Source organism: Microtus ochrogaster, chromosome 8, assembly GCF_000317375.1.
Source record: "Microtus ochrogaster isolate Prairie Vole_2 chromosome 8, MicOch1.0, whole genome shotgun sequence".
NCBI lineage: Eukaryota > Metazoa > Chordata > Mammalia > Rodentia > Cricetidae > Microtus > Microtus ochrogaster.
This window is the reverse complement of record NC_022015.1, coordinates 82,474,023-82,484,928: the sequence shown is the minus strand read 5'-3', so window position 1 is coordinate 82,484,928 and position 10,906 is coordinate 82,474,023. Positions and strand designations below refer to the sequence as shown.

Sequence of the window (10,906 nt, the reverse complement as noted above, 5' to 3'; positions counted from 1 at the left end):
CCATCGGAGTTCCGGAATGGGGCTCTGCCGCCATCGCAGTTCCCGAATGGGGCTCTGCCGCCATCGCAGTTCCCGAATGGGGCTCTGCCGCCATCAGAGTTCCGGAATGGGGCTCTGCCACCATCGGAGTTCCGGAATGGGGCTCTGCCACCACCGCAGTTCCGGTATGAGGCTCTGCCGCCATCGGAGTTCCCGAATGGGGCTCTGCCGCCATCGGAGTTCCGGAATGGGGCTCTGCTGCCATCGGAGTCCCGAATGGGGCTCTGCCCGGACCCGGGAGAGAATGACTTCCGTGGAAGGAAGTTCCCTGAGGAAAGACAGCCTGGACTTACAGTGTAGAAGTTGAGGGACAACTGGCTTTCAAATGTGCCCATGCTCCCATTCTTGACATGAACAGTGGCCACTCTGAAAAGGGGAGAGAATTTTGCATAAGGACTGAAACATGCCTGATTGACAGGGACTGTAGCATCCTCACTGTGGCCGGCCCTCCACCCCCAGTGCGGCTTACCTCTGGTCAAAAGCAGCCTGGTTCACCAGGTAGGTTGCATGGTAGGTGCAGGAGAAGGAGTAATTGACAGGCTGGTTCTTCACAACCACTGTGCTGTCGTTGGACACGATGTGGCTGTAGAAGTGGTAGATGGGGGGCTTGTACTGGAGGAAGGAAAAAGGCAGTTAGGGTGCACACTGTTCTCCCGATGAGGACTCTGGGAAAAGTGGTTGCAGATGACTTAGGAAAAGGCTGGGCATTAGTGGCACGTGCCTGTCATCCTGGCACTTGGGAGGTGGAGGTTGGATGGTGAGGGGTTCCAGGCAAGCTTCAGCTATAGAGTGAGTTTCAAACAAAGAATAATGTTGAAGAATAAAACAAAACAAAGCAAAAAAAAATCAAAACAAGGGGACAGAAATGTTTATCAGGAACAATAGAACCTGTTCTCTGTGTCAAAATTATTTGCAGAATTCTGGAATCCCTTCACTGAGGTCGATAGTATATATGTAGGGCTTCTGATGGACTGGATCAGAGTCTCTGCTCCCAGCCTCAACATTGTATCCCTTTGTCCATTGTCCCATAAATGTCGTTGTTCATCCTCCACTCTAGATCGTAAGTCTGTAGTGAAAACATCTATTAACCAGAAAGCACCACTTATAAAATTCTTCCTTCTGTCGAGATGGTCTCAAAACTCAACAACATTAGAATGGTGAGCACCTGTCTTTAAAGGAAATGGCCTGAAACATGGAGATGTTCTCCATTCAGGTCGCCAGGATGCACTCACGAATGTGACGCTGTGCTCACCTTGCTCATGGGTCTTTCCATCACATCTGAATCCTTCTGCACTCCAGGAAGAAGAGTTGGCTTTTTCGTTCTGAGGTTTACAAGCGCATGCCTTTCTGGTAGTCAGAGCAGAAGGCATTCTGGCCCATGGTGTCAGGGCCATGTTCTTGTTACTTCTGTGGCTGAGAACTGATACTATGGGGGAGGGCTCAGATTTTTCCCATCAAGAGACTGTGGTTCCTTGTGATTCCCTGGCCCCTGCCATGGACGCTTCACCCTGCTTATGATCCTATTTGTGCTTTCCCGATGCACTTAACTGCCACTTCCAATTCTTGGGGAAAGGATGGCTGTGGAGGCCCAGAGAAGTGGCTCCACTCCATCTTGACATAAGGTCGGAGAGTCTGAGCCTATTATTGCTCCTACAAGGTCAAACAACAGGAAGTTTGGTCCAAGGTGAAGTTGCTGAACATCTTGCCTAGATAACAGGATGTCTGACCTAAGATGTAGTTACTGGGTGTTTTGAATATTAAGGAAATAATCACTCTTGTTTGTTTCTTGTATTACCTTTAAAAAAAAGTCCCTTTGTCCTCCCCTTTGGTGTGGGGTATAAAAGGGCTATGGAAAAAAAGACTTGGGGCGGGTTCAGTAGTCACTGGAATGCCCGTCCAGCTCTATCTCCAGTTTCTTGTCTATTTTTTTTCTGTATTCCACATGCTCCTTCTCAAGAGTGTCTGGACAATTCGGCTGGATCGAGACGGATGACCCACTGATTCGGGCGTCCAACTCGCCCGAATTGGACCAACGCGCCCAATTTAAGTGAGAAATGCAGTTTGTTCCAGCCCAGAGGGAAGCTTTGCTACTCTCCACATGCCCCGTGAGCTAGGAGAATAGAAGTCAAGTTCAAAGAGCCATCTAGGGTTGTGGAGGGGGCTCAGTGGGGAAAAGCTTGCTGCATGGACACAAAGACCTGAGTTCAGATCTCTAAGACAGTTATAAAATACTGGGCATGGGGGGCGGGTGGTCAGACATGTGTTGCAATCCCAGCACTGGGGAATGGAGAAGGGAGCTCTCAGGGTCTCGCTGACCAGCCAGTCTCACTGAATCAGCAAGAGACCCATTTCAAGAGAGAAGGAGCGCATGGCTGAAGAAGACACAAGATTAATGTGACACCTGCACATCTGTACAAGGGCACAAACAGCAGCACAAGAGAAGAGTTTAATCTGAACAGCAGGACTGACTTTTAAAAGGAATTTGGAGCATTGAGAACCTTTAATAACAGCACCAACATCTTGCTCTTGTTTCTCATTAAATTCACTGAAGCCCCTCTGCCTTGGGTGGGCTTAGTCTTACCTCTGACTGAGTGCCGCAGTAGGACTTGTTCTTGGGAGATAGGTCTGGGATGACGAACTGGTAGTAGCCCCCTTCATGGACCCCGTTGTAACACACACCCCCGAGTGCCAGCTGGTGTACTTCCCATCCATAGGGGCACTCGGGGATTTTAGCAATGATGGTTTTGGGGTAACAAAACACAAGGATGACATCTGGAGGAGTACACACATGGTTTGAACTAGACATGGTCAGCAAACGTCATGCAGAGGCAGTTAAAACCGTGTTCTCGCTGTTCACCAGCTGTACTGGGTTTCCCCAAACCAGCCACTGAAATGCTTCTTTCCTAATTTACACCACATATGACAACATCACTATTTAGTATCTATTTAATTGGATTCATTTTTAAAAACTGTCATTTTATTTTAGAGCCAATGATCAATGATTCTTTTTCCCCTCCCTCCCTCCCTCCCTCTCTCCCTCCCTCCTTCCCTCCCTCCCTCCCTCTCTCCCTCCCTTCCTTCCTTTCTTCCTTCCTTTTTTCCCCTCCCTCCCTCCTTCCCTCCCTCCCTCCCTCCCTCCCTCCCTCTCTCCCTCCCTCCCTCCTTCTCTCCCTTCCTTCCTCACTCCCTCCTTCCTTCCCTCCCTCCTGTCCTTCCTTCTTTTCTTTCTTTTCAGCAATACCGGGTATCAAACACAGGGCCTCATGTTTGCCAGACAAGAGCTTTACTACCAAGCCATAGCCCCAGCCCTAACACGTTTACTTCAGAATATAGCTGGGAAAACACAGACTGCTACATATATTCCCATGAAAATGAGAAGATTTCTTATAATTTAAAATGTCCACTGCCTCGTTTCATGCTCAATGTTACAAAACATTGTTTAAAGACTTACACGGCATGCGTTGAATAGTCTAACACATAAAGTGAACCCATCACATAAAAGATGATGGAAACATTCTCTAATTTGTAAAACAAAAATTGGTTCATTCAGTACATCTTTGCTTCCTGTGGGGAAAGGTCTGATTGGCCCTGGGGCTTCTGTGCCTCCACCTGGTGATGTTTTACACTTTCCTAACTAAGCTGTCCTGGAGCTCAAATCACAGCAAGGTAGAGACGAGAGGTTCCCTGTCTGGGATAGAAGTGTAGCACTAGGGTACCTGCTTTATTTGGAATGCATGATTTTGCTGAGGCTTCTGCAAAGAGTGCCAACAGGATGAAGACCCGCAGCACCATTGCGTCTCAGGGGCTGATCTCTGCCAGGTGACCGCACCAACTGCCCGAGTGCTCACGTTCTCTCCAGGCCCCAGGTCTCGATTGTTCTGCATCGGAAATATGAACAGAAAGTTAAAGTCAAGGGTAAGAACAAATTATCACTCAATCTTGTGGGGGAGTTTCCAAGGGAGATCACTGATGCTGTCCCTGGCTCATACCACTGGGAAGGCTAATGCCACAGACGGTTGCTCAAGTTCCTGCCTTTCTCATTCTCTCTGGGGTGTCGGTGCTGCCTTCCGGATGCTCCCCAAATCTCCAGCCCCTGTCCTACTTCCCCCTTATATATCCAGAGGGTGTAAAAGAAACCAAGTCGAGATAAGTCACAATGAGCACACATTATCCAATGTAGGGTGAATAAAGGGGAGCTTGGGACAATAATCCCGTTAGCAGCTCAGTTACCTCCTGCATCTCATTTCTTCTCTTTTGCAGAGGTAGAAATCCCACCCTACCCATCCCTTTTACTGCTGAAACCAGGGAATCTAGAGGTTTTTTTTCTTGTGCAAAAAATCAGAGTAAAAAACAAACAAACAACCCTCTGATGGAGACAAACACTTTCTGTACTGTTTCAGGTAGAAATTTATTCATTTGCATTTTTTCTCACTCTGTTTCTTGCTATCTTATTTTTACATAGGAGAATGAAATTTTGAATCTAAAAGGATTCTAGTCTGGCATAATTACATCTTGGAGTCAAACAAAATATAAGTTGTGTTAGTGTTGAAAGAAGGTGATTTTTCTCCACCGTTTCTTGATGTCTATAGCTTCATCCTGAAATACAACTTTAAACTGCAAAGCCTTTAGGCTTCCAAGCTTTATTAGTCTCCTGGAACAATGACCTTGAAAAGGGAATTTTGAGAGACTCTCCTGCAAATCCATCTTTAACTCAGCACTGGGAATGCTGCTCTGGTGGGTGTTCAGACACATCCTGGGAGTACAGGTGATTTCATGTTTCAGTGATATCCGGTTGCATTTAACAGTCTGAAGAGGAGTACTATAGTAGTGTTGTCTTAGGATAGCGTCTAAGGATTATGGAAAGAGCTCCATGGGAAGCCATTAAAAATTCCTGGGACTCAGCTTCCTTCTCTGCAAAATGGAGGCCATCACCCTGTTCACATTCCAGGGCAGGAGCAAAGCCCTGAGATGAAGGCTCTCGCCAAAGGACCAGACAGGAGACACACAAGTTCATGTGAAAAGCAAACTTCTAGTTGTGCCGCTTTCTCTTAAAACAGTTGTGTGTTGTCTCGTTGTAGACTTCAGGTTCCTGCAACAGAAAGCATGTCTGTATTAACAACACACAAGCAGTGGAGCTCATAGATATGAGCCCAATGGGTGGAAGAGGGAGGAATGAGTTAAACTGTTTTAACACTGGAATGGATTTCAGTGCTGCCTGGAAACAGCAGCATTGCCTGCGCGTGCCAATGCTCACTCCTGAGCAAAAGGAAGCTGCTGGACGCCCCATTTCACATGTGTGGATTTTGAGCTGCTTTTCCCCAGGGCTTAGCATCCTTTCTCTATGTTTCTTCTTAGCTCCTTTTTATTAAACACCAGTGTTGCCCATGTGGTAAATTGCCAGGCTCTGCACTTGGCCCTGGCTGACACGGTAGCATAGAAGTTCCTTCCTTCCCTCTCTAGGAAATGGTGGGGAGAGGCGTGCAGAGAGCAAGGTGAGTGTGTGCTTGGAGTGTAGGGAGGGAAGACAGAAAGAGCTCCCGAGTGCTCGGTGAGGAAAGGAACCTTAGGAAAACCAAGGCCCAGAAGCCCAAGGCAGCCTGGCTGTGTAGCACGGGCTATGGTTTGGATAATGAGCCAGCGCTGACAGTTCAATCGCATCCTTCTGCTTGTGCTGGGACGCACGGCCCCATTGCAAGAGGATGCTGTTGTCTTCAAGAGTCACGTCTTTACAGCCAGCTCTGACCCAGCCAAGTCAGCAGTAGCTCCAGAATCTGGAGACAGCTAGGCATGAGGTGGCTCACAGAGAGGGTGGAGGTGGAAAGGCTGCTTCCCTGTCTCTAGTGGAAAGGTAGGATGGAACCGAGAAGATGCTGCAAGGCAATAGGGTGAGGCTGAGCCATAGACAGCGTCTGGAGCCCAAAGACTTTGACCATTTATTGTCTGTATGTTTGTTGTTGGGCAGGTGCTATATTCTCTGAGTCTAAATTTCTTTCTCTTTTGGAAGGGAATACTAACGTTTGTAATACAGTGTTATTCAGAATAGTAAACGAATAATTCTAATATTTATGTTACATACATAGACATTTACTCATTGAAGTCAAAGCACCCAGAGAGCCTTCTGTGCCTGTGTTAGGTTCTATTTGGGAAATGTGAAGTCTGCTCGTATGGGTCCCAGTATGGGGAAGACATTAGTTTTATGGATACCAGGTGTACCACAGGCCACTGTGAGTACCGGCTCTGCAATTAAACCTCACGGCTCTGTCAGATTTCCAATGATGTGATCTTGGGCAAGCAACTTGACCTCTTTAAACCTTTGGTTTCAAATGTGTAAAATGAGGCTTCTCATCTCCCATTGCTGATCCAGGTATGTAAAAAAAAATCCATAGAAATTGCTTAGCATGGCATGTGGCATGGACTCGGCATGAGCAGTCAAGGATGGTATCCGCAGGAGGCTGGGACAGCATGTCCCCAGTGTTCCCAGATGAACCCCGAGTGTTTCTATGGTAACAGCCATCTCTTTGGAAGCCCACCCTCACAAAAGAGCAGGTGCTTTTCATTTCTAGAAAGGTCTCATCAGGATAAAATTTGAGGACAGAGAAAAAGATCTCTCCCAGGATTTCTGAGAATCAGCTAGCAATCAGGTACACGATACTGCTTTCAAGGGGCAGAGGAGTGGGTGGGGCGGGGCAGTGATTCCACTTTTGTGGCAGGCTGGTCTCTAGATGTTTAATTTGCATAAGAGACAGAAGGGGACCAAATGAGCTTGGGCCAAACAGCATTTGATACTGGCCTTGCTAAAAGGCATTTTCTGTGGTAATTACCATCCACTCTCAGGCCCCACTCAACCTTCCCCCACTTTTCAACACTCCTCCACCCCAGATGCCCCTGAAGTGAGATGAGGAGCCCTGCAGATGGAATCCAAAAGAAGACCTCTGGCTCAGAGCATTGCCGGTTCTTCAAACAGGAAAAATGGGTTGGAATGTTTTACCAGTCCTAGGGTTTTGAAAGAGCCCATCAAAGAGAGTTTTATGGAAGACTTGCCTGAATGATGAGCTCATCTTTCCTGCATCTTTGTTTTATCAATTGCTAGGCAACAAAGGGTACCTTTTCTGTCTGGAGGTCCTGAGTGATTTGGGAGAGCCAGCCCAGGCACAAAAGGCATGCCTCACCAGTCAACATTCTGAAATGAAATCAGATGCACTGGTCCAGAAGCGAGGAGCTGCAGTGGGGTCCTGCCGAGGTAGAGAAGGGGCTCGCAAGCCAAGACTAATAAGCATGCACTGGCATTTAAAAGCTGCTTTATTAGATTGGACTATTTTTTATAGAACACTGTTTTGAGTTCATTAAATATTGGGTTTGTTAAATGGACCCTGTTGTTCCTTGTAAGGTCTGGATCAAACCTTCTTCCACTTTGTGGGAGGCTGTTTGCCAATTTGCAGAGTGGGCGTTCCACTCTAGACTCCACTGGCTCTGGCCTCCCAGGAGTCCTCTGGAAAGTCCATAGAAAGTGCACTTAGGAATGAAACTGGACGATGAGGAAGGACCTTCTGCTGGTAGAGTATCATGGATTCAGAGCCAGAAACCCCTCCTCCCCATCCCACACCTGACCTTGTTGCTCCTCAGGTGCACAGAGGCCTAGGTGTCTGTGGACGGAAGTGCCCAGGAGAAACTCACACCTGGAACTAGCCCCCAAGGCCGACTGAGTTTAAAACTGTGATTAGTCAGAACTGTGGTGCTCCTGGGTAAATTGTCTTGAGTTGCTAGTCCCTTAATAGCCATGAATTACTAATATCTGTGTGTGACCCAACAACCCTGTGACTGCTAAGTACAACTTTCAGAAGGTACAAGCAGATTCTGGCTTCTACCAGTGTAAAGGCTAAGAAGTCATCGGACAGCATCTAAGTCCTACTGCACAGATTTTCCCCACTGGGTTATGGTCGGTCTGCCCAGTGCGTCCACCCGTACACTTGAGAAGTGTCTTGATTGATAGCTTTCTTTGCTCTGCTACTATAAAACTGTCTGGACTGTTGCCTCATTGGGACATCACTTTTGGGGTACAAAGCAGAAGGAAAAATGTGAAGACTAGCACTCAATGACCACGGAGTCACAGCCCTGCTTCCCTCTCTTCTCAAACGCCCACAAGGTCCAGCTGGACTCCAGTCAAATGAGTACACAGAGCACACATTGCCATGCTTCCCTTTTGCGTCTATGCGAGGCATCACTAATCAAAACATTCTTTCCCTCTGGTCTCTAACATGACCCCAGGAACATTCCCAGCACTGTGTGCCAACAGACATTAGCAATCTACTGGAAATAACACAGGAATAGAAACTCATTACTTGCTCCCCAAACTAACAAATGTACCGGGGTCAAACAGTTCACCTTAGAGGGCCATCCATGTTCCCTTTCTAGACCTTGTTAGGGCTGAGATAGGTGTCTCCTCTTTGTACACGGCCCCTCTCACCAGACTGAACACTGCATCAAGGCAAGGGCTGTGGCTGGGCTTTTGCTCTACACCAGAGCTTTAGCTCCAACTCAGACCACTGGACGTAGCTGATTTAGTAGATGGTTTACTGTAGCTGATTTAGTAAATGGTACTTAATGAGTGGCACAAAGTACTTTGGAACAAGTCTAATTAGTCTGTGTGTGGTGTTTGGGGGGGTGTGCCCATCAACAAGTCTAATTCCTCGGTATGTGATGTGTGTGTACCCGTTTATGGCAGAGACAACTTGGGCTTCATCATATATATTGAGCTAGGATGGCTCCCTGCACTGGGGACTCATTGAGGGGTTTTGCTAACCAGGCTGTGAGTACCAGGGAACTGCTTAACTCTGTTTCCCCAGCACTGGGATTATGGACTCCAGCCCCCCATTCTCTTCTTCTGCTTGGGCTGTTGGAGGGCAAACTCTGGTCTTCCTGCTTGCAAGGCAAGCACTTTACCAACTGAGCCATCTTTCTAGTTTTAAAGTACTTGGTGAACTGCAATGCCCCTGCCCCCAGTGTTAGCTCCCAGTGGAACGGGATTTAGTATACGACCTATGGAAGCTGCCAGTGATCAAAATCAGTACGGGAAGCCTGGTCGGCTGCAAAGACAGACTGAAGGAAATGGGACGTTTTTGTGACTCGGAGTCGCTACCAAGTCCAAGTGTGAGGAACATGAATACATGGACATTGGAGAATTAAAATATCTGTGCTAAACATTTTTTGGAAAGTTGAAAACTTGGGAAATTACAAAGGTAGTTTTCAAATGTTCATAACGAATAAACTCCATTTTAACAACTAAGAGACAATAATTTTATTATTATAAAAACCGAGTTATAAATAAAAGCAGACATTCTAGCACATAATCTCTAAGTCATTATTTGGCAGAGGGAAATAGGAGCATCAAGTTTACATGACAGCAATTAAAGAGCTCTTCTTTATGGAACTGCCTTCAGTTCGGGAATGCAGTTCTCTGCCTTGAGGATTAGCTACAGGGACATGGTAATGAAAATAGATTGTCTGATCAACAGTCACAAGGAAAACAGAACTATAACACAAAATTGCCATCTTATTTATCAGCCATGTTCTTAAAGACATAGAGCCAGAGCTGCGATGAACCCAAGGGGTGGGATATAAAAATTCCTGTGCTGTAGGAAGCTTCTGGGAGCAGGGCTTCTTGGAATGAAGTGTAGAAGTATTAGAGCAGAAGTTCTCAACCTGTGGGTCACTACTCCTTCGGGGTTGGAGCAACCCTTTCACGGGGCCACCTAAGACCATTGGAAAATACAAATGTTTACATTATGGTTCATAAGAGTAGCAAAATTACAGTTAAGAAGTAGCAATGAAAATTAGCCAGGCAGTAGTGGCACATGCCTTTAATCCCAGCACTCAGGGAGGCAGAGGCAGATGAATCTCTGTGAGTTTGAGGCTAGTCAGGTTTATAGAGTGAGGTCCAGGACAGCCAGAGCTACACAGAGAAACCCTGTCTTGAAAAACCAAAAGAAAAAAAAAATTAAAAATGTATGGCTGGGGTCAACACAAGGAACGGTGTAAAAGGATCACAGCATGAGGAGGGCTGAGAAGCACTGCATTAGAGGGGCTCCAGAGTCTTCAGAGGGCTGGAGTCAACAGTTGAAATGAAGACTAAGGTGGCTCTGGGAATCACAGGCAGACGCCACGCATGATTGATGGAGAAACACTAACCAAGGGCTGAAGTAGCCAAGAGGCTTTGGGTAGATGCTGTATGGTAAGGTCTTTCTTGTTGATGTTTTTAATATTAGTGAATCAACAACATCTCCATTGTCCACACGGCTCATTCTCCTTCAAAGACAAGCTCAAGGTTACTTCTGATTTGACGTCTTCTCAGATCCTTGGTTTTCTGGAGATTTTGAATATTTGTGGTGTAGGCCATGTATATGGCTGCTTTGTATGTCTTGCTTTCTTAATTAAACAAAAGAATGTGTATACCTTTGAATTTTTCTACTGAAAATTGACATAATGATTATTTATGGAATAAATTTTATGCTAGGTTCTATGCAAGAATCTATCTATCTATCTATCTATCTATCTATCTATCTATCTATCTATCTATCTATCTGTGTATCATCTATTATTTATCTATTTCTGTTGACCAGAGAGTAGGCTTTATCTTCCCCTTTTACAGACAAGAAAATGGAAACCTGGAAGTCACTGTCTCATTGAATTTGACCCATTGTTTTCCGATACTAAAGTCACCATACTGCATTTACTTTTTAAACCTGGTTTCTCGTCCTAGCCCTCGTTTTCTGTTTTCTCATCACTACTCATATATAGGCCTTACAATAGGCTAATTGACCTGTTGTAATAACCCCAGTCTGATCTTCTTGGTAGCATAAACTTGGTGGTA

At 46.2% G+C, this 10,906-nt stretch overlaps 1 protein-coding gene across 1 annotated transcript in view; it reads right to left on the bottom strand.

Moving 5' to 3' along the window:
* The window catches only part of Tectb (tectorin beta), a 16,580-nt gene extending 12,749 nt beyond the window's left edge, over positions 1-3,831 (bottom strand). The window contains exons 1-4 of the mRNA XM_005352483.3: positions 3,756-3,831; positions 2,621-2,811; positions 509-651; positions 333-405 (exon numbers count right to left, since the gene is read on the bottom strand). Of these exons, the coding sequence (XP_005352540.1) occupies positions 333-405; positions 509-651; positions 2,621-2,811; positions 3,756-3,831 (483 nt within the window). The remainder of the gene's footprint in view (positions 1-332; positions 406-508; positions 652-2,620; positions 2,812-3,755) is intronic.
* Positions 3,832-10,906: the final 7,075 nt, after the last annotated feature.